The sequence below is a fragment of the Notothenia rossii genome, assembly GCF_949606895.1.
Source record: "Notothenia rossii genome assembly, chromosome: 1".
Lineage (NCBI taxonomy): Eukaryota > Metazoa > Chordata > Actinopteri > Perciformes > Nototheniidae > Notothenia > Notothenia rossii.
In genome coordinates, this window is record NC_136912.1 from 95,908,848 (window position 1) to 95,932,264 (window position 23,417).

Here is a 23,417-nt window from a genome sequence, read left to right on the forward strand (position 1 = left end):
AGGACTCTTTAAAGTAGAGAGACTACATACTGATATACACCTGAACATCAGCAGGAGAGGACTCTTTAAAGTAGAGACACTACATACTGATATACACCTGAACATCAGCAGGAGAGGACTCTTTAAAGTAGAGACACTACATACTGATATACACCTGAACATCAGCAGGAGAGGACTCTTTAAAGTAGAGACACTACATACTGATATACACCTGAACATCAGCAGGAGAGGACTCTTTAAAGTAGAGACACTACATACTGATATACACCTGAACATCAGCAGGAGAGGACTCTTTAAAGTAGAGACACTACATACTGATATGCACCTGAACATCAGCAGGAGAGGACTCTTTAAAGTAGAGACACTACATACTGATATACACCTGAACATCAGCAGGAGAGGACTCTTTAAAGTAGAGACACTACATACTGATATACACCTGAACATCAGCAGGAGAGGACTCTTTAAAGTAGAAACACTACATACTGATATACATCTGAACATCAGCAGGAGAGGACTCTTTAAAGTAGAGACACTACATACTGATATATACCTGAACATCAGCAGGAGAGGACTCTTTAAAGTAGAGACACTACATACTGATATACACCTGAACATCAGCAGGAGAGGACTCTTTAAAGTAGAGACACTACATACTGATATACACCTGAACATCAGCAGGAGAGGACTCTTTAAAGTAGAGACACTACATACTGATATACACCTGGACATCAGCAGGAGAGGACTCTTTAAAGCAGAGACACTACATACTGATATATACCTGAACATCAGCAGGAGAGGACTCTTTAAAGTAGATACACTACATACTGATATACACCTGAACATCAGCAGGAGAGGACTCTTTAAAGTAGAGACACTACATACTGATATACAACTGAACATCAGCAGGAGAGGACTCTTTAAAGTAGAGACACTACATACTGATATACACCTGAACATCAGCAGGAGAGGACTCTTTAAAGTAGAGACACTACATACTGATATACACCTGAACATCAGCAGGAGAGGACTCTTTAAAGTAGAGACACTACATACTGATATACACCTGAACATCAGCAGGAGAGGACTCTTTAAAGTAGAGACACTACATACTGATATACACCTGAACATCAGCAGGAGAGGACTCTTTAAAGTAGAGACACTACATACTGATATACACCTGAACATCAGCAGGAGAGGACTCTTTAAAGTAGAGACACTACATACTGATATACACCTGAACATCAGCAGGAGAGGACTCTTTAAAGTAGAGACACTACATACTGATATGCACCTGAACATCAGCAGGAGAGGACTCTTTAAAGTAGAGACACTACATACTGATATACACCTGAACATCAGCAGGAGAGGACTCTTTAAAGTAGAGACACTACATACTGATATACACCTGAACATCAGCAGGAGAGGACTCTTTAAAGTAGAGACACTACACACTGATATACACCTGAACACCAGCAGGAGAGAACTCTTTAAAGTAGAGACACTACATACTGATATACACCTGAACATCAGCAGGAGAGGACTCTTTAAAGTAGAGACACTACATACTGATATACACCTGAACATCAGCAGGAGAGGACTCTTTAAAGTAGAGACACTACATACTGATATACACCTGAACATCAGCAGGAGAGGACTCTTTAAAGTAGAGAGACTACATACTGATATACACCTGAACATCAGCAGGAGAGGACTCTTTAAAGTAGAGAGACTACATACTGATATACACCTGAACATCAGCAGGAGAGGACTCTTTAAAGTAGAGACACTACATACTGATATACACCTGAACATCAGCAGGAGAGGACTCTTTAAAGTAGAGACACTACATACTGATATACACCTGAACATCAGCAGGAGAGGACTCTTTAAAGTAGAGACACTACATACTGATATGCACCTGAACATCAGCAGGAGAGGACTCTTTAAAGTAGAGACACTACATACTGATATACACCTGAACATCAGCAGGAGAGGACTCTTTAAAGTAGAGACACTACATACTGATATACACCTGAACATCAGCAGGAGAGGACTCTTTAAAGTAGAGACACTACACACTGATATACACCTGAACACCAGCAGGAGAGAACTCTTTAAAGTAGAGACACTACATACTGATATACACCTGAACATCAGCAGGAGAGGACTCTTTAAAGTAGAGACACTACATACTGATATACACCTGAACATCAGCAGGAGAGGACTCTTTAAAGTAGAGACACTACATACTGATATACACCTGAACATCAGCAGGAGAGGACTCTTTAAAGTAGAGAGACTACATACTGATATACACCTGAACATCAGCAGGAGAGGACTCTTTAAAGTAGAGACACTACATACTGATCTACACCTGAACATCAGCAGGAGAGGACTCTTTAAAGTAGAGACACTACATACTGATATACACCTGAACATCAGCAGGAGAGGACTCTTTAAAGTAGAGACACTACATACTGATATACACCTGAACACCAGCAGGAGAGAACTCTTTAAAGTAGAGACACTACATACTGATATACACCTGAACATCAGCAGGAGAGGACTCTTTAAAGTAGAGAGACTACATACTGATATACACCTGAACATCAGCAGGAGAGGACTCTTTAAAGTAGAGACACTACATACTGATATACACCTGAACATCAGCAGGAGAGGACTCTTTAAAGTAGAGACACTACATACTGATCTACACCTGAACATCAGCAGGAGAGGACTCTTTAAAGTAGAGACACTACATACTGATATACACCTGAACATCAGCAGGAGAGGACTCTTTAAAGTAGAGACACTACATACTGATATACACCTGAACATCAGCAGGAGAGGACTCTTTAAAGTAGAGACACTACATACTGATCTACACCTGAACATCAGCAGGAGAGGACTCTTTAAAGTAGAGACACTACATACTGATATACACCTGAACATCAGCAGGAGAGGACTCTTTAAAGTAGAGACACTACATACTGATATACACCTGAACATCAGCAGGAGAGGACTCTTTAAAGTAGAGACACTACATACTGATATACACCTGAACATCAGCAGGAGAGGACTCTTTAAAGTAGAGACACTACATACTGATCTACACCTGAACATCAGCAGGAGAGGACTCTTTAAAGTAGAGACACTACATACTGATATACACCTGAACATCAGCAGGAGAGGACTCTTTAAAGTAGAGACACTACATACTGATATACACCTGAACATCAGCAGGAGAGGACTCTTTAAAGTAGAGACACTACATACTGATCTACACCTGAACATCAGCAGGAGAGGACTCTTTAAAGTAGAGACACTACATACTGATATACACCTGAACATCAGCAGGAGAGGACTCTTTAAAGTAGAGACACTACATACTGATATACACCTGAACATCAGCAGGAGAGGACTCTTTAAAGTAGAGACACTACATACTGATATACACCTGAACATCAGCAGGAGAGGACTCTTTAAAGTAGAGACACTACATACTGATCTACACCTGAACATCAGCAGGAGAGGACTCTTTAAAGTAGAGACACTACATACTGATATACACCTGAACATCAGCAGGAGAGGACTCTTTAAAGTAGAGACACTACATACTGATATACACCTGAACATCAGCAGGAGAGGACTCTTTAAAGTAGAGACACTACATACTGATCTACACCTGAACATCAGCAGGAGAGGACTCTTTAAAGTAGAGACACTACATACTGATATACACCTGAACATCAGCAGGAGAGGACTCTTTAAAGTAGAGACACTACATACTGATATACACCTGAACATCAGCAGGAGAGGACTCTTTAAAGTAGAGACACTACATACTGATATACACCTGAACATCAGCAGGAGAGGACTCTTTAAAGTAGAGACACTACATACTGATATACACATCAAACAGAGTGTAGGAATGTCCTGAATCAGCAGGAAAATGTGCATACTTTTACGATATTCTCTTTAGGACAGTTTCCCTCCAACATCAATAACCTTTATGCACACGCAAGTACCTGAATAACAAACACACACTGAACAAACAAACACCCACACTGAACACACACACACACACACACGCACGCACGCACACACACACACACACACACACACACACACACACACACACACACACACACACACACACACACTATCTCACAGGTTTTAATTTCACATTCAAACAATAAAGCCAGACAAAAAAAAATGTCTCTACATATTTCTATAAATAAAATTCCGTACTCTTGTAACGTTCAGAATTTAGAGCTAAAAACAAGAATATTCCGATGAATTGCAGATGTTAAATTGAATTTCCTTTTTAGACAACATTATTCAACAACCTGAGCCTCAAATATATATTTATACCGCTTCTAATCTTTTAGACTTTTAGCAATATTTTAAGATTAAACTTTTAAAATGTACTTTTTGAGAGTACTGGCATTTATACTGAATTAATTCATTTATATTTTGCATTTTTTCACAAACTTAAATGATAGATCCTATTTTTTAGCATCAATCTAAAAAGATGAATTGTGTTTTTTAGATTTGTATTTATTATAATGCAAATATTTGTACATGCTTACTTTTTTTTTTTTATAATGTCTCTGTTTATATATAATTATTTATTATAGAATAGCAACTGCAATGTAAACCCCATACAAAATATTTCAGAATAAGAAACATTTATTTAAAAAACACAAACAAAACAATACATTGCATTAATGCACACAATGTTGACACATTTTTTTTTTTAATAATACTATAGTGTTATTAAAATAGTTTAGAACGACCTGGAGATAAACCTGATTCTGATTAAAATAAAATAACAGAAAACAACAGGATCTTTGAACTGTAACTAAAATAGTACACACTCATTACAACGTGTGCAATGAGTGTGTAATGAGTGTGTAATGAGTGTGTGAGTGTTACCTGTGCAGGTAGACGGTGTTGTTCAGACGGGTCGCTGCGAAGAGTGATCTGAACTCAGGTCAGTGTCCCTCAGAGCAGAGAAATGCAACCTTTAATCCGGATCAATACCAGCAGGACATTACACAACACACACACACACACACACACACACACACACACACACACACACACACACACACACACACACACACACACACACACACACACACACACACACACACACACACACACACACACACACACACAGACAGACAGACAGACAGATAGACAGACAGACAGACAGACAGACAGACAGACAGACAGACAGACAGACAGACAGACAGACAGACAGACAGACAGACACACACACACACACACACACACACACACACACACACACACACACACAACCAGACACAAACACACACTTAACATGCAGAAAAACACACAACCACAACCAAAGTACAAATACACACACAAAGAAACACAAGCACAGCAAGAATACACAGAAAACACAAGCAGAGCAAGAAGACACACATCAGCGGGTTAAAACACATTATGTTCCTGCATTAAACACACAACCAGACACACACAGAAAACACACAACCAGAGCAGAAACACACAACCAGAGCAGACACACACAACCAGAGCAGACACACAGAAAACACACAACCAGAGCAGGAACACACAACCAGAGCAGACACACAGAAAACACACAACCAGAGCAGAAACACACAACCAGAACAGACACACACAACCAGAGCAGACACACACAACCAGAGCAGAAACACACAACCAGAACAGACACACACAACCAGAGCAGACACACACAACCAGAGCAGACACACACAACCAGAGCAGAAACACACAACCAGAGCAGAAACACACAACCAGAGCAGAAACACACAACCAGAGCAGACACACACAACCAGAGCAGAAACACACACTTTAAAACATGCAAAGCATCTTTCAGCTCCACCATATTTCAGTGTAAGCAGGAAAACACCGTATTTCTTAATATTCTTGAAGATGTTGAATGATCTAACCCCCGTGTTCTTCACAAGTCACATCAGTCATTTCCAAATGATTCACTAATGTTGTGTGTGTTAATGCTTACGACTTATTAAGAGTGTAATAATAACGTATCAGTCAAAATGTCCACATTAAAACCAATAAAAACACAATTTATTAAATCCTGCTTTTATTTTTGCATCAGCACGAGTTCTGGATTTAACATGAACTTATTTGACTATTTTCTACCAAATCTACCGTTTGCTTTTTTAAGGGACAAACGCATGCTATTTCCCTCTTCTTCACGTCTCTTCTACATCAACATGTGTCCCCTCTTCTTCATGTCTCTTCTACATCAACACGTGTCCCCTCTTCTTCACGTCTCTTCTACATCAACACGTGTCCCCTCTTCTTCATGTCTCTTCTACATCAACATGTGTCCCCTCTTCTCCATGTCTCTTCTACATCAACATGTGTCCCCTCTTCTTCATGTCTCTTCTACATCAACATGTGTCCCCTCTTCTTCATGTCTCTTCTACATCAACACGTGTCCCCTCTTCTTCATGTCTCTTCTACATCAACATGTGTCCCCTCTTCTTCATGTCTCTTCTACATCAACATATGTCCCCTCTTCTTCATGTCTCTTCTACATCAACACGTGTCCCCTCTTCTTCATGTCTCTTCTACATCAACATGTGTCCCCTCTTCTTCATGTCTCTTCTACATCAACATGTGTCCCCTCTTCTTCATGTCTCTTCTACATCAACATGTGTCCCCTCTTCTTCATGTCTCTTCTACATCGACATGTGTCCCCTCTTCTTCATGTCTCTTCTACATCAACATGTGTCCCCTCTTCTTCATGTCTCTTCTACATCAACATGTGTCCCCTCTTCTCCATGTCTCTTCTACATCAACATGTGTCCCCTCTGTGGAAAGAGACTCTGAAAGTTTCAGGAACAAAGATTCCCTCACTTTTTGTCCCGTTTCCGCCAGGGGGGCGTCTTGCCGTCATTTGAAAAAAATAATAATTCGAGAGAAGATCAAGTTTTTATCGCTTGAAATGACGAAAAGGAAAAGGACATCGCTCAAAGCGTGTTCCTGTGACGGAAAGTGTACTGGCCGGTGCTAGTGGAGCACGCGCGCGTGAACTGCGAGCGCCGGAGCCTCGCAGCGGTGAAACTGAGGCTCCGTGGTAAACTGTGGTAACATGAAGATCCGTTTGGGAGCCGGCTCTTCTTATGGCGCACTTCCACTGCAGGGCCTCGCTCGGCTTAGTACGGTATAGTTGGGCCTTGTTAGGCCAGGCACACTTTATGCTGCGTTTCCATTACAGTGTAGTAGCTGGGGCAGTAACTATAGTAACGCAGTGTAGGCGGAGCCGTGACTTCATCTAAATTGAGAAAAACATCAAACCAACATCAGCAGTTAGCTGTTAGCCCTCAGAGCTCCTCTTATCTGTTCAGCAGGGCCGTTTCTAGCTTTTTGGGGGCCCTATGCAAGATACTGTTTTGGGGCCCTAGTTTTTACAGTTTTTGTAACTACAATGGGGGGGGGGATTCCGAAGCCTTTAAGAATATCTGTGGAGATGCATCAATCTGTTACACTTTAATAGGAAAACAGGCTAATTTCACGAAAACCAAGCAATTGAAAATTACAAAAAATGATATTAAAAAGGTAAACAATAATGCTCCTCTATGTCAATAAATGCAAGAGATGCAGCATTTTCTCAACAATGTTTAATTTACATTTCTCACCTTCCTCATACATCACTCATTGGCTGACAGCCCAACAATGATTTGGACTTTATTACCCCAAAAACACAAGCCACAGCTTTGCTATCATTGCAGTTTAGTTGTGTTTATATCCTACATTGGATTTTTAAGCATATAATGCTTCACCGAACACAGGAGGGGGCTTGGATGTCTACAAATAAAGACGGCTCATTTCAATTCTCCCCAAATATATTGAGGCTGAACCTGAACTTTGAATTCTCTGCTCCCATCATAATCTTTGCGATCTTGTTAAAATTGTGAATGCACAATTAGAAATACTATGTAACTGGTTTGCGGTTAATAAATGATCCCTTAATGTGGCCAAAACAAATGACATGTTATTCAATTCAAACTCTGAGACTCTGAGAGTAGAAATGACTATTATACGGATTTGCAATACCGAGATAGAAAAAGTTGGTGCATGTACATTTTTAGGACTGCTCGTTGACAAAAAACTCAATCGGAAGCACCATATAAATTATGTACAGACTAAACTGTCAAAAACAACAGGTATTTTGTATCATACTAAGAACATTCTTGAAGAAAAGATACTGTTTATAGCAGTCTATTTCTCCCTTACCTTTACTACTGCTCCGAAATATGGGGAAACACGTACTCAACAAATCTACAAAAAATAATAACATCCCAAAAAAAAGTATTACGAATAGTCTGTGGTGTTGGTAAATATGAACACACAACTCCCATATTTAAAAAAACCTCAATCTATTAAAATGTGTTCATAGTACAGCTTAAAACAGTACTGATTATGCACAACATCGTCCATAACAAAATGCCTAATAACATTAAAAAGCAGTTCCAAACCACAGCGTGAACATATTAATGTAAAAAAAATCACTTGAAAATAAGTGTTCACAATGTTTATATTCAATTATGCATATATTATTATTATTATTCATTTGCCAAGTACATGTGTACATATGTATATATTTATATATAGTATTTTCATTTCCAAAAAAAGATAGCTGAAACTGCTATTGACATGTGCAGAAAATGACCCTATATCTAGTTTTCGTATATATATATACTGTATACATATATATGCATTTATTGTTTTCCTGCCCTAACTTTTATTACATTTTTTCTCCTGTTTTCTTTATTTCTTTGTACTCCTTCATTTCTATACATTTTTGATGCAATAATGCAGATGTTGTATTAGGATGATGCACGGGAGGGCTACTTTCCATAAGCTACGCTTCAGCCCTCCCGATTCTACTAATTTTGTTCATCTTTGTGTGTATGAATCATCCTTTTTTTGTTTTTTGGATGAATTAAAAAAAACAAAAAAACGTTCAGCTTGGGGGCCCCCTAGTGGCCATGGGGGCATCTGCATAGTCCGCCTATAGGAAGAAACGGCCCTGCTGTTCAGAAACTAGACAAAAGTTAAACAAGTACAAACCACAGACTGTGTCATGGCGAATACAGTCGCTGGTTTATTTCTGTCTGTAGGCCGTTGTTGTGAGTGTGGACAGTCGGAGCATATAGTGCGTTAGCTTAGCCAAGCTACTAAGTACGGCAAAGTATTTGGTGTGAAAGCGGCTATTGTGTTCTTAACCAAATCTCAATCAGAGGGGCGTGGGGAGGGGCTCCTTATTTTTCATCCAAAGTAACAGACAGAGGCCGTTTCTCAATCTCGAGGAAACTGGCTTCCAAGCCAATATTTCAAGGATGCTACGTCATCGAGTGCCGCCGAAGGACTGTTCCAATCTCCAGCATACTTGGAATTCCACCGAGGCCGCGTCCTTGGTTTGGGGGTAATTTCGAGGCTGCACATGGGTAGACTTCGCGTCCTTCAAATCCCCACAATGCTTTGCACACGGACCAATTTCCCCAAATCTGTGGAGGAAAATGTAAGGCGGGGCCTCTCATGTGACGCACACCTGCACACTTGCTAGCCTGTTCCACTCTTCGTTTTCCGAATGCTAGGAAGGATTCTTGCCTCGCTTCTGAAGGAAGTGACTCGGAAGACATGTGCTACCAAGCAAGCATCCTCGCGATTGAGAAACGGGCAGAGATTCAGCACTTTGGAAACAGGGCTGAAACAGAGGGGATTATGGGTAATGCTGCAATGATCTGTTCGTTGTTTCAGCCAATCAGACACAGGCTCTGGATATATCTGAGACCTGTGATACATTGATGAAGAGGAGGATAATAGGTGCATTTAATAATATTTAGAAGCTTTACGTCGGGACTGAAGTTGAATATAAATAAGAAAAAATGCATTAAAAGAATTATGAATTTTATTTGTGAAATCATAAATATAAAATAAAACATGTGCAAAGGACATTTCACATTAAAACAGGAAGTGACGACAAAATAATAATAATATAATAAAAACATTACATTTACACGCTGAAATGTGAAAAATACAAAAACAATTCCAGCAGGTTTTTGAAAACGAGTGAAAACGTTTTTAGGGTTTAGATTTTGAAAATCATCACACACACACGCACACACACACACACACATATATCCCCAAATATATTGAGGCTGAACCTGAACTTTGAATTCTCTGCTCCCATCATAATCTTTGCGATCTTGTTAAAATTGTGAATGCACAATTAGAAATACTATGTAACTGGTTTGCGGTTAATAAATGATCCCTTAATGTGGCCAAAACAAATGACATGTTATTCAATTCAAACTCTGAGACTCTGAGAGTAGAAATGACTATTATACGGATTTGCAATACCGAGATAGAAAAAGTTGGTGCATGTACATTTTTAGGACTGCTCGTTGACAAAAAACTCAATCGGAAGCACCATATAAATTATGTACAGACTAAACTGTCAAAAACAACAGGTATTTTGTATCATACTAAGAACATTCTTGAAGAAAAGATACTGTTTATAGCAGTCTATTTCTCCCTTACCTTTACTACTGCTCCGAAATATGGGGAAACACGTACTCAACAAATCTACAAAAAATAATAACATCCCAAAAAAAAGTATTACGAATAGTCTGTGGTGTTGGTAAATATGAACACACAACTCCCATATTTAAAAAAACCTCAATCTATTAAAATGTGTTCATAGTACAGCTTAAAACAGTACTGATTATGCACAACATCGTCCATAACAAAATGCCTAATAACATTAAAAAGCAGTTCCAAACCACAGCGTGAACATATTAATGTAAAAAAAATCACTTGAAAATAAGTGTTCACAATGTTTATATTCAATTATGCATATATTATTATTATTATTCATTTGCCAAGTACATGTGTACATATGTATATATTTATATATAGTATTTTCATTTCCAAAAAAAGATAGCTGAAACTGCTATTGACATGTGCAGAAAATGACCCTATATCTAGTTTTCGTATATATATATACTGTATACATATATATGCATTTATTGTTTTCCTGCCCTAACTTTTATTACATTTTTTCTCCTGTTTTCTTTATTTCTTTGTACTCCTTCATTTCTATACATTTTTGATGCAATAATGCAGATGTTGTATTAGGATGATGCACGGGAGGGCTACTTTCCATAAGCTACGCTTCAGCCCTCCCGATTCTACTAATTTTGTTCATCTTTGTGTGTATGAATCATCCTTTTTTTGTTTTTTGGATGAATTAAAAAAAACAAAAAAACGTTCAGCTTGGGGGCCCCCTAGTGGCCATGGGGGCATCTGCATAGTCCGCCTATAGGAAGAAACGGCCCTGCTGTTCAGAAACTAGACAAAAGTTAAACAAGTACAAACCACAGACTGTGTCATGGCGAATACAGTCGCTGGTTTATTTCTGTCTGTAGGCCGTTGTTGTGAGTGTGGACAGTCGGAGCATATAGTGCGTTAGCTTAGCCAAGCTACTAAGTACGGCAAAGTATTTGGTGTGAAAGCGGCTATTGTGTTCTTAACCAAATCTCAATCAGAGGGGCGTGGGGAGGGGCTCCTTATTTTTCATCCAAAGTAACAGACAGAGGCCGTTTCTCAATCTCGAGGAAACTGGCTTCCAAGCCAATATTTCAAGGATGCTACGTCATCGAGTGCCGCCGAAGGACTGTTCCAATCTCCAGCATACTTGGAATTCCACCGAGGCCGCGTCCTTGGTTTGGGGGTAATTTCGAGGCTGCACATGGGTAGACTTCGCGTCCTTCAAATCCCCACAATGCTTTGCACACGGACCAATTTCCCCAAATCTGTGGAGGAAAATGTAAGGCGGGGCCTCTCATGTGACGCACACCTGCACACTTGCTAGCCTGTTCCACTCTTCGTTTTCCGAATGCTAGGAAGGATTCTTGCCTCGCTTCTGAAGGAAGTGACTCGGAAGACATGTGCTACCAAGCAAGCATCCTCGCGATTGAGAAACGGGCAGAGATTCAGCACTTTGGAAACAGGGCTGAAACAGAGGGGATTATGGGTAATGCTGCAATGATCTGTTCGTTGTTTCAGCCAATCAGACACAGGCTCTGGATATATCTGAGACCTGTGATACATTGATGAAGAGGAGGATAATAGGTGCATTTAATAATATTTAGAAGCTTTACGTCGGGACTGAAGTTTAATATAAATAAGAAAAAATGCATTAAAAGAATTATGAATTTTATTTGTGAAATCATAAATATAAAATAAAACATGTGCAAAGGACATTTCACATTAAAACAGGAAGTGACGACAAAATAATAATAATATAATAAAAACATTACATTTACACGCTGAAATGTGAAAAATACAAAAACAATTCCAGCAGGTTTTTGAAAACGAGTGAAAACGTTTTTAGGGTTTAGATTTTGAAAATCATCACACACACACGCACACACACACACACACATATATCCCCAAATATATTGAGGCTGAACCTGAACTTTGAATTCTCTGCTCCCATCATAATCTTTGCGATCTTGTTAAAATTGTGAATGCACAATTAGAAATACTATGTAACTGGTTTGCGGTTAATAAATGATCCCTTAATGTGGCCAAAACAAATGACATGTTATTCAATTCAAACTCTGAGACTCTGAGAGTAGAAATGACTATTATACGGATTTGCAATACCGAGATAGAAAAAGTTGGTGCATGTACATTTTTAGGACTGCTCGTTGACAAAAAACTCAATCGGAAGCACCATATAAATTATGTACAGACTAAACTGTCAAAAACAACAGGTATTTTGTATCATACTAAGAACATTCTTGAAGAAAAGATACTGTTTATAGCAGTCTATTTCTCCCTTACCTTTACTACTGCTCCGAAATATGGGGAAACACGTACTCAACAAATCTACAAAAAATAATAACATCCCAAAAAAAAGTATTACGAATAGTCTGTGGTGTTGGTAAATATGAACACACAACTCCCATATTTAAAAAAACCTCAATCTATTAAAATGTGTTCATAGTACAGCTTAAAACAGTACTGATTATGCACAACATCGTCCATAACAAAATGCCTAATAACATTAAAAAGCAGTTCCAAACCACAGCGTGAACATATTAATGTAAAAAAAATCACTTGAAAATAAGTGTTCACAATGTTTATATTCAATTATGCATATATTATTATTATTATTCATTTGCCAAGTACATGTGTACATATGTATATATTTATATATAGTATTTTCATTTCCAAAAAAAGATACCTGAAACTGCTATTGACATGTGCAGAAAATGACCCTATATCTAGTTTTCGTATATATATATACTGTATACATATATATGCATTTATTGTTTTCCTGCCCTAACTTTTATTACATTTTTTCTCCTGTTTTCTTTATTTCTTTGTACTCCTTCATTTCTATACATTTTTGATGCAATAATGCAGATGTTGTATTAGGATGATGCACGGGAGGGCTACTTTCCATAAGCTACGCTTCAGCCCTCCCGGTTCTACTAATTTTGTTCATCTTTGTGTGTATGAATCATCCTTTTTTTGTTTTTTGGATGAATTAAAAAAAACAAAAAAACGTTCAGCTTGGGGGCCCCCTAGTGGCCATGGGGGCATCTGCATAGTCCGCCTATAGGAAGAAACGGCCCTGCTGTTCAGAAACTAGACAAAAGTTAAACAAGTACAAACCACAGACTGTGTCATGGCGAATACAGTCGCTGGTTTATTTCTGTCTGTAGGCCGTTGTTGTGAGTGTGGACAGTCGGAGCATATAGTGCGTTAGCTTAGCCAAGCTACTAAGTACGGCAAAGTATTTGGTGTGAAAGCGGCTATTGTGTTCTTAACCAAATCTCAATCAGAGGGGCGTGGGGAGGGGCTCCTTATTTTTCATCCAAAGTAACAGACAGAGGCCGTTTCTCAATCTCGAGGAAACTGGCTTCCAAGCCAATATTTCAAGGATGCTACGTCATCGAGTGCCGCCGAAGGACTGTTCCAATCTCCAGCATACTTGGAATTCCACCGAGGCCGCGTCCTTGGTTTGGGGGTAATTTCGAGGCTGCACATGGGTAGACTTCGCGTCCTTCAAATCCCCACAATGCTTTGCACACGGACCAATTTCCCCAAATCTGTGGAGGAAAATGTAAGGCGGGGCCTCTCATGTGACGCACACCTGCACACTTGCTAGCCTGTTCCACTCTTCGTTTTCCGAATGCTAGGAAGGATTCTTGCCTCGCTTCTGAAGGAAGTGACTCGGAAGACATGTGCTACCAAGCAAGCATCCTCGCGATTGAGAAACGGGCAGAGATTCAGCACTTTGGAAACAGGGCTGAAACAGAGGGGATTATGGGTAATGCTGCAATGATCTGTTCGTTGTTTCAGCCAATCAGACACAGGCTCTGGATATATCTGAGACCTGTGATACATTGATGAAGAGGAGGATAATAGGTGCATTTAATAATATTTAGAAGCTTTACGTCGGGACTGAAGTTGAATATAAATAAGAAAAAATGCATTAAAAGAATTATGAATTTTATTTGTGAAATCATAAATATAAAATAAAACATGTGCAAAGGACATTTCACATTAAAACAGGAAGTGACGACAAAATAATAATAATATAATAAAAACATTACATTTACACGCTGAAATGTGAAAAATACAAAAACAATTCCAGCAGGTTTTTGAAAACGAGTGAAAACGTTTTTAGGGTTTAGATTTTGAAAATCATCACACACACACGCACACACACACACACACACACGCACACGCACACACGACTGCATTTACATTATTGACTGTTTTCACTGCTCTTATATCAGAGCAGTTAAAACAGTCAATAAAGTTTCAGTTTGAGGTTCAAATCTGAGTTTCTGTTCGATGCTAACGTTGGCTTAGCTTCTCTGGGGATTTGGCACCATCAAGAAGTCCCCAGATCATTTGAGACAGCTGGTGTTTTGTCTCCAGGTGTTTTGTCTCCAGGTGTTTTGTCTCCAGGTGTTTTGAGTCAAAACAAACCAAGCTACATATTCAATTACAAAAATGAACACTTTTAAAGTCCCCAGATCATTTGAGACAGCTGGTCTCCAGGTGTTTTGTCTCCAGGTGTTTTGTCTCCAGGTGTTTGTCTCCAGGTGTTTGTCCCCAGGTGTTTGTCCCCAGGTGTTTGTCCCCAGGTGTTTGTCTCCAGGTGTTTTGTCTCCAGGTGTTTTGTCTCCAGGTGTTTCAGGTGAGATCAGAGGAGTTTGGGCAGGTGTGGAAAGCTTTGACACAAGATTCAATTAAATAAAGAAATGAGTTTTTAACAGCGTTGAAACAGCTTGCCGCATATTTCAGCCTGGTGTTTGATCTGGAGTCAGGCTGTCTCATGGGGGTTTGGCACCAGACTCCATACAAAAAAATAACACTTAAAGTTAAAAGTACCGATGAGACAGCTGGTGATTTAGCTCATGTCTTGGAGAGTGTGTCTCAGCTGTCTGATGAGTCGGCTGGTTTCAGGGAGTTTTCAGTGAAACCAAAGCAAGCATCAGATTCCATTTAAACAAAAAATGTTTTTAAAGTCATGTCAAAGATTGTTTTTAAAGCACCTTTGAGTCGACTGGTTTCTGGTGTCTTGGTCTTTGTCCGAGGGGGTTTCAGTCTGGAGTTTGAACTGGAGTTTGGGCACTTAATAAATGAAAATGTTGCTCAATCAGAAGCGTTTGAGCAGCTGTTGGAGGCGGCTTTAACCCCAGACTGGATTAAATAAATTAGAGTCTTTAAAAGCCCCTTAACACATCTGGTTTCTGGAGTCTTGGTGTTTGTCTCGGGGGGCTTTAGTCTGGTGTCTTGGTGTTCGTCTCAGGGGGTTTTAGTCTGGTGTCTTGGTGTTCGTCTCAGGGGGTTTTAGTGTTTGTCTCAGGGGGTTTTAGTCTGGTGTCTTGGTGTTCGTCTCAGGGGGTTTTAGTGTTTGTCTCAGGGGGTTTTAGTCTGGTGTCTTGGTGTTTGTCTCGGGGGGTTTTAGTCTGGTGTCTTGGTGTTCGTCTCGGGGGGTTTTAGTCTGGTGTCTTGGTGTTCGTCTCAGGGGGTTTCAGTCTGGTGTCTTGGTGTTTGTCTCGGGGGGTTTTAGTCTGGTGTCTTGGTGTTCGTCTCGGGGGGTTTTAGTCTGGTGTCTTGGTGTTTGTCTCGGGGGGTTTTAGTCTGGTGTCTTGGTGTTTGTCTCGGGGGGTTTTAGTCTGGTGTCTTGGTGTTTGTCTCGGGGGGTTTTAGTCTGGTGTCTTGGTGTTCGTCTCGGGGGGTTTTAGTCTGGTGTCTTGGTGTTCGTCTCAGGGGGTTTTAGTGTTTGTCTCAGGGGGTTTTAGTCTGGTGTCTTGGTGTTCGTCTCAGGGGGTTTTAGTGTTTGTCTCAGGGGGTTTTAGTCTGGTGTCTTGGTGTTCGTCTCGGGGGGTTTTAGTCTGGTGTCTTGGTGTTTGTCTCGGGGGGTTTTAGTCTGGTGTCTTGGTGTTTGTCTCGGGGGGTTTTAGTCTGGTGTCTTGGTGTTTGTCTCGGGGGGTTTTAGTCTGGTGTCTTGGTGTTCGTCTCGGGGGGTTTTAGTCTGGTGTCTTGGTGTTCGTCTCGGGGGGTTTTAGTCTGGTGTCTTGGTGTTCGTCTCGGGGGGTTTCAGTCTGGTGTCTTGGTGTTCGTCTCGGGGGGTTTCAGTGTTTGTCTCAGGGGGTTTTAGTCTGGTGTCTTGGTGTTCGTCTCGGGGGGTTTCAGTCTGGTGTCTTGGTGTTCGTCTCGGGGGGTTTTAGTCTGGTGTCTTGGTGTTTGTCTCGGGGGGTTTTAGTCTGGTGTCTTGGTGTTTGTCTCGGGGGGTTTTAGTCTGGTGTCTTGGTGTTCGTCTCGGGGGGTTTTAGTCTGGTGTCTTGGTGTTCGTCTCGGGGGGTTTTAGTCTGGTGTCTTGGTGTTCGTCTCGGGGGGTTTTAGTCTGGTGTCTTGGTGTTCGTCTCGGGGGGTTTTAGTGTTTGTCTCAGGGGGTTTTAGTCTGGTGTCTTGGTGTTCGTCTCGGGGGGTTTTAGTCTGGTGTCTTGGTGTTCGTCTCGGGGGGTTTTAGTCTGGTGTCTTGGTGTTCGTCTCGGGGGGTTTTAGTCTGGTGTCTTGGTGTTCGTCTCGGGGGGTTTTAGTCTGGTGTCTTGGTGTTTGTCTCGGGGGGTTTTAGTCTGGTGTCTTGGTGTTCGTCTCGGGGGGTTTTAGTCTGGTGTCTTGGTGTTTGTCTCAGGGGGTTTTAGTCTGTTGTCTTGGTGTTCGTCTCGGGGGGTTTTAGTCTGGTGTCTTGGTGTTCGTCTCGGGGGGTTTTAGTCTGGTGTCTTGGTGTTAGTCTCGGGGGGTTTTAGTCTGGTGTCTTGGTGTTCGTCTCGGGGGGTTTTAGTCTGGTGTCTTGGTGTTCGTCTCGGGGGGTTTTAGTCTGGTGTCTTGGTGTTCGTCTCGGGGGGTTTTAGTCTGGTGTCTTGGTGTTTGTCTCAGGGGGTTTTAGTCTGGTGTCTTGGTGTTCGTCTCAGGGGGTTTTAGTCTGGTGTCTTGGTGTTCGTCTCAGGGGGCTTTAGTCTGGTGTCTTGGTGTTCGTCTCAGGGGGTTTTAGTCTGGTGTCTTGGTGTTCGTCTCGGGGGTTTTAGTCTGGTGTCTTGGTGTTTGTCTCAGGGGGTTTTAGTCTGGTGTCTTGGTGTTTGTCTCAGGGGGTTTTAGTCTGGTGTCTTGGTGTTTGTCTCGGGGGGTTTTAGTCTGGTGTCTTGGTGTTCGTCTCGGGGGGTTTTAGTCTGGTGTCTTGGTGTTCGTCTCGGGGGGTTTTAGTCTGGTGTCTTGGTGTTCGTCTTGGGGGGTTTTAGTCTGGTGTCTTGGTGTTCGTCTCGGGGGGTTTTAGTCTGGTGTCTTGGTGTTTGTCTCGGGGGGTTTTAGTCTGGTGTCTTGGTGTTCGTCTCGGGGGGTTTTAGTCTGGTGTCTTGGTGTTCGTCTCGGGGGGTTTTAGTCTGGTGTCTTGGTGTTTGTCTCGGGGGGCTTTAGTCTGGTGGCTTGGTGTTCGTCTCGGGAGGTTTTAGTCTGGTGTCTTGGTGTTCGTCTCGGGGGTTTTAGTCTGGTGTCTTGGTGTTCGTCTCGGGGGGGCTTTAGTCTGGAGTTTGAGCAGCGGTCTCCAGGAAATTTGAGTCCACACTCCATTTAATAAACACCAGTTTTTCAGAAGAGTTTGGGCAGCTGTCGGAGGCGGCTCAGGTCCAGGATGTTCCCGACCGACCCTTCTGTCTGACGGCTGCTCGCCCTCATCAAAGATTGCCGCCTGCTGGGCAGTTCTCCTTGTCGTCGTCATTGGGTTTAGCTCCTCCCACTAACAGCTGCATTTTGGGCCTCAGCTCTCGGATCAGCTGACTTTGTGGGAGGAGCCTCAAGTTCAGAGCTTCGGTCAGCGGAGGACGATCTTCCTCCTCTTCCTCGCCATCTTCCTCCTCGATTAACCCGTATCGCTTCATGTACTTCCTGGTGGCGAGGGACATGTTGCTAGGCGACATCAGGGAGACGTCGGCGGAGGGGGCGTGGCTTCGGTGTGAGGGGGCGTGGCCCCCCAGAGACAGCCTGCTGAGCTGAGAGTCGCTCAGGTAACGCAGGGCGATGGCGTTCGCCTCCAGACTCAGATCAGCGCTGAGGCCGGGGAACAGAGCGCTGGCCGAGGGCGAGGGGACTCTGAGGCGGGACAGAACCGCCGCCGGGTTGATGCTCGCCAGGGTGCTGAGAGAGAGAGAGAGAGAGAGAGAGAGAGAGAGAGAGAGAGAGAGAGAGAGAGAGAGAGAAAACACACACAGAAGACAAGAGTATGTTACAAGTCTTTAAAGGTATAAAAGTATTTATAAACACATGTCTCGTAAAACTAAATGCACAAATACATTTGATTGTATCGAACAGTTCTATTGGCTAGCGCTCCAATATATAATAATACATTGTATGAGAAATTGTGACTTTTTCCTCAAAATTCAAACTTTTTTCTGAAATGTTAAACGTTTGACTTTTTTCCTCAATTCTGTTCTCTTTTTTTTTGAAAATTCGGATTTCTTCTGAAAATATTTTAACTCTGAGTTTTCTGAAATTCTAACTGTTTTCTTTAACATCTCAAAATTCAGACTTTTTTCTGAAATTACAATTATTTTTCTGAAATTCTCAAAATTCTGAATTTGATTTTTTTCTGAAAATCTTAAAACTCCAGCTTTCTTCTGAGTTTCTCAGAATTCCGACTATTTCTCACTATTTTTTGAAATTCTCAAAATCTATGAATGATGAGTTTTTCTTGGCTCTTGTTTCAGACAGAGGGCCACCGAACACTAATATGAACCTGAAACATCAGGAGAACATAAACACTACAGTTTCAAAATGATTTAAAAAACACATGTCAAGTCCCATGTCTTGTAAAACAAAATGCACAAATACATTTCATCAGATTAGAAAACCCAAAATAATCTATGAACTAATGAGTCGATATCAGAACCAGGCGATGTGTTACCTGCTGCTCTCGATACTGTTCTGAAGGACTCTGCTGGCCTCGCTCAGACCTTCCTGCTCCACGTTCACTCCGAGCTGCTGCAGCTGCCTCATGGTGGCCTCGAGCACCGGGTCCCCACTCTGCCTCCTCCTGGAGGAAGAGGAGGAGGAGGAAGAGGAGGAGGAAACCACTGACAGGCTCCTCCTTCTGGACTCCTCCACTTCCTGTTTACTGTCAGACTCCTGCAGACGGCTGGTCAGCTGACTCTGTGGACGCAGAGAGGAAGAAATCATGAACTGGAAATTAAGTTATTAGTGGGGATATGTTCGGGTAGAGCTTGATTGAGACCCACGATCCAACTTTAAAGGTCTCCTATCATGCAAAATGCACTTCCTGATGTCTTCTCTACATCACCATGTGTCCCCGGTGTGTCAGGAGACTCACTTCCTGATGTCTTCTCTACATCACCATGTGTCCCCGGTGTGTCAGGAGACTCACTTCCTGATGTCTTCTCTACATCACCATGTGTCCCCGGTGTGTCAGGAGACTCACTTCCTGATGTCTTTTCTACATCACCATGTGTCCCCCGTGTGTCAGGAGACTCACAAAGTGATGTCTTCTCTAGATCACCATGTGTCCCCGGTGTGGCAAGAGACTCACTTCCTGATGTCTTCTCTATATCACCATGTGTCCCCGGTGTGTCAGGAGACTCACAAAGTGATGTATTTTCTACATCACTATGTGTCCCCGGTGTCCCCCCGTGTGTCAGGAGACTCACTAAGTGATGTCTTCTCTAGATCACCATGTGTCCCCGGTGTCCCCCCGCGTGTCAGGAGACTCACAAAGTGATGTCTTTTCTACATCACTATGTGTCCCCGGTGTCCCCCCCGTGTGTCAGGAGACTCACTAAGTGATGTCTTCTCTACATCACTATGTGTCCCCCCCGTGTGTCAGGAGACTCACTAAGTGATGTCTTCTCTACATCACTATGTGTCCCCGGTGTCCCCCCCGCGTGTCAGGAGACTCACAAAGTGATGTCTTCTCTAGATCGACGTGTGTCCCCGGTGTGTCAGGAGACTCACAAAGTGATGTCTTTTCTACATCACTATGTGTCCCCGGTGTCCCCCCGTGTGTCAGGAGACTCACTAAGTGATGTCTTCTCTAGATCACCATGTTTCCCCGGTGTCCCCCCCGTGTGTCAGGAGACTCACTAAGTGATGTCTTCTCTACATCACCATGTGTCCCCGGTGTGTCAGGAGACTCACATAGTGATGCCTTCTCTACATCACCATGTGTCCCCGGTGTGTCAGGAGACTCACTAAGTGAAGTCTTCTCTAGATCACCATGTGTCCCCGGTGTCCCCCCCGTGTGTCAGGAGACTCACAAAGTGATGTCTTCTCTACATCACCATGTGTCCCCGGTGAGTCCCCGGTGTGTCAGGAGACTCACATAGTGATGTCTTCTCTACATCACCATGTGTCCCCGGTGTGTCAGGAGACTCACTAAGTGAAGTCTTCTCTCGATCACCATGTGTCCCCGGTGTGTCACCATGTGTCCCCGGTGAGTCCCCGGTGTGTCCCTGTTGTGTCAGGAGACTCTCAAAGTATCAGGAAATAAACCCCTCTCTCTTTTTCTCCGTACCCACATCTCTAAAAACGGGGGAACAACAGAGCTGATCCAGATTTGCTGCTTCATGACCACATTACTAAAATGTGGGCGGGCTTTAGCCCCACGGGCCAATCACAAACGTTGCGGTCAGAAACAATGAGACGTGTTCTGGAGTAATATGGTCTGTGTTTACATTAGCATGGCTTACACGAGAGAGAAAGAGTTTGAGCTCCATCCTGTCTCAGAGAGAATCCTTGATGTGGTTTGGAACACGATGTGGAGTTTCATCACGGCAGCATTTAGCTGAGAATCTGCTGGGAGAGTTCTCTCTCTTCACAGAGGAGTGAAGGAGTAATATAGGCCTACAAATAGGAGACCTTTAAAGCGTAAGTTTAAGAATAAGTTGAATACGTATGCAGGGTATTATTATCTACAGTTTCCTAGCATCACGTGAACAGCCTGCATGTTGTTGTTGTTGTTGTTGTTGTTGTTGTTGTTGTTGTTACCATGAGGTTCTGGTAGAAGTTCTGCTGCTCCTCCTGTGGTTGGTACATGCTCACACTCTCCCCCAGAACCGGGCTCTGCAGGCCGCTGAGGCTGAACCACACACAACAGGGGAGACATGTAACTCTACAGCTGATCAATGCCTGTAGCGGCTCTAAATGATGCTAACAGATGCTAACACACATGGCTACAGGGTGCATCGACACATACAGGAACACACTCTGCAATAACTCTAACCAATCACCTGGACTTAAACTCACACTGTACATTATATATTTTATATTCCATTCCTCACGTACTTGTGTATTAGGGGTGTAACGGTAACGTACCCGTACCGGTACACGTACCCACATGTGTGTACCGAAGTGTACTGAAAGAATATAACGTTAAACGTAAAAAATTGAGAATGTGAACAACTTCTTGGAAGTAATCTCAGGTGCTGCGTCGCAGCGTTCAGAGTAATTCGCTCACATTGGGTTCAACGCGTCATAGAGCGAGCAAGTCATTTCATTGGACGAGAGGTATACTATGAGAGCTGGTCACAGGGATGCGTTCAAAATTTAGTCAGTAATTGATGAACTGTCCAAATGGCGAACGCAGATAAAGTTGAGCTCTAAAAACCTCCAGCATCATTGAAGTCTCCGGTTTGGGAACATTTTGGTTTTGCAGTTACGTACAGGATGACGGACAAAGACAGGTGGACCAAACCAAAGCTGTTTGTCGACTAAAATTGGTTACGCGGCTGGCAATACATCAAACTTTCACTCATTTGAAAAGGCATCACCCGAACGTGAATATCAACGGTACCAAAAGAAAAAAGACTGAAGTGCAAACCCAGCTCCCGCTAGCATTTAAGCCTCCACCACTCGCAACTAGTTCAGACCGAGCCAAAGCTATTACAAACGCCAAATCTCCTTATGTTGCCATGTTAGCAAAGCGCTACCTGGCTGTATCTGCTACCTCTGTCCCTAAGAGGCTGTTCTCCACAGCAGGAGACATTGTTAGTGCAGCAGATCTGCTCTTTCAGCAAGCAACGTGGACAAGTTCATCTTTCTTTAAACAAACAATACAATGAAAAGCAAGTCTAATGTCAGACTGTCTGCTTAGGTACGAGTACAGTACAGTTCAAATACAGATGATCTCAGTTCATCCAAATGCTGCACCTTAATGTTCATTTTATTATATTTTGTATTTATTTGAGTGAATACATTATTCAGAGTTTAATAATAATTTTAAAAAACTAAAAATGTTTTATGATAATTTTTTCTGCTGTACCGAAAAACGTACGAACCGTGACCTAAAAACCGAGGTACGTACCGAACCGAAATGTTTGTGAACCGTTACACCCCTATATGTATATATAACATCCTGCATTATATTTGTTACTGTAAATGTGTATTCAACATTTAACATTAATACTATCTTATTTCTATTGAGATGTTTTGATTGCTTATTTCTAGTCTTTTCATTTCTCTATGGTACAATGCCTTGTCTTTTTAGGCTGCTGCAACGCAAACATTTCACAATTTGGGATCAATAAAGTACTTCTTATCTTATCAGATGCTAACAGATGCCTAACAGATGCTAACAGTCTCACCTGTTCTGCGAGGGGGGGGGAGCAGGCGGCCTCCTGACCTGTGATGTCACTTCTCTCAACTCCATGATCACTGACGGACAGGTAAGTGTGTGAGGGGGGTTTACAGGAGGAGGAGGAGGAGGGGGGAGGTGAGGAAGAGGAAGGGGGAGGAGCCTCCTGATGAAGGAAGGGAGATGAGATGGG

At 42.1% G+C, this 23,417-nt stretch overlaps 2 protein-coding genes across 2 annotated transcripts in view; both read right to left on the reverse strand.

Moving 5' to 3' along the window:
• serpinc1 (serpin peptidase inhibitor, clade C (antithrombin), member 1) overlaps positions 1-5,087 on the reverse strand; it is an 18,919-nt gene extending 13,832 nt beyond the window's left edge. The window contains exon 1 of the mRNA XM_079673804.1: positions 4,942-5,087. The gene's annotated coding sequence lies outside the window, so the exon portion shown is untranslated. The remainder of the gene's footprint in view (positions 1-4,941) is intronic.
• A 12,831-nt stretch (positions 5,088-17,918) lies between these two features.
• The window catches only part of stil (STIL centriolar assembly protein), a 20,550-nt gene continuing 15,051 nt past the window's right edge, over positions 17,919-23,417 (reverse strand). Inside the window, 5 exon segments of the mRNA XM_079651136.1 lie at positions 17,919-18,344; positions 18,347-18,780; positions 19,547-19,791; positions 21,640-21,730; positions 23,235-23,410. Coding sequence (XP_079507262.1) covers positions 18,235-18,344; positions 18,347-18,780; positions 19,547-19,791; positions 21,640-21,730; positions 23,235-23,410 — 1,056 coding nt within the window. The 3' untranslated portion in view covers positions 17,919-18,234.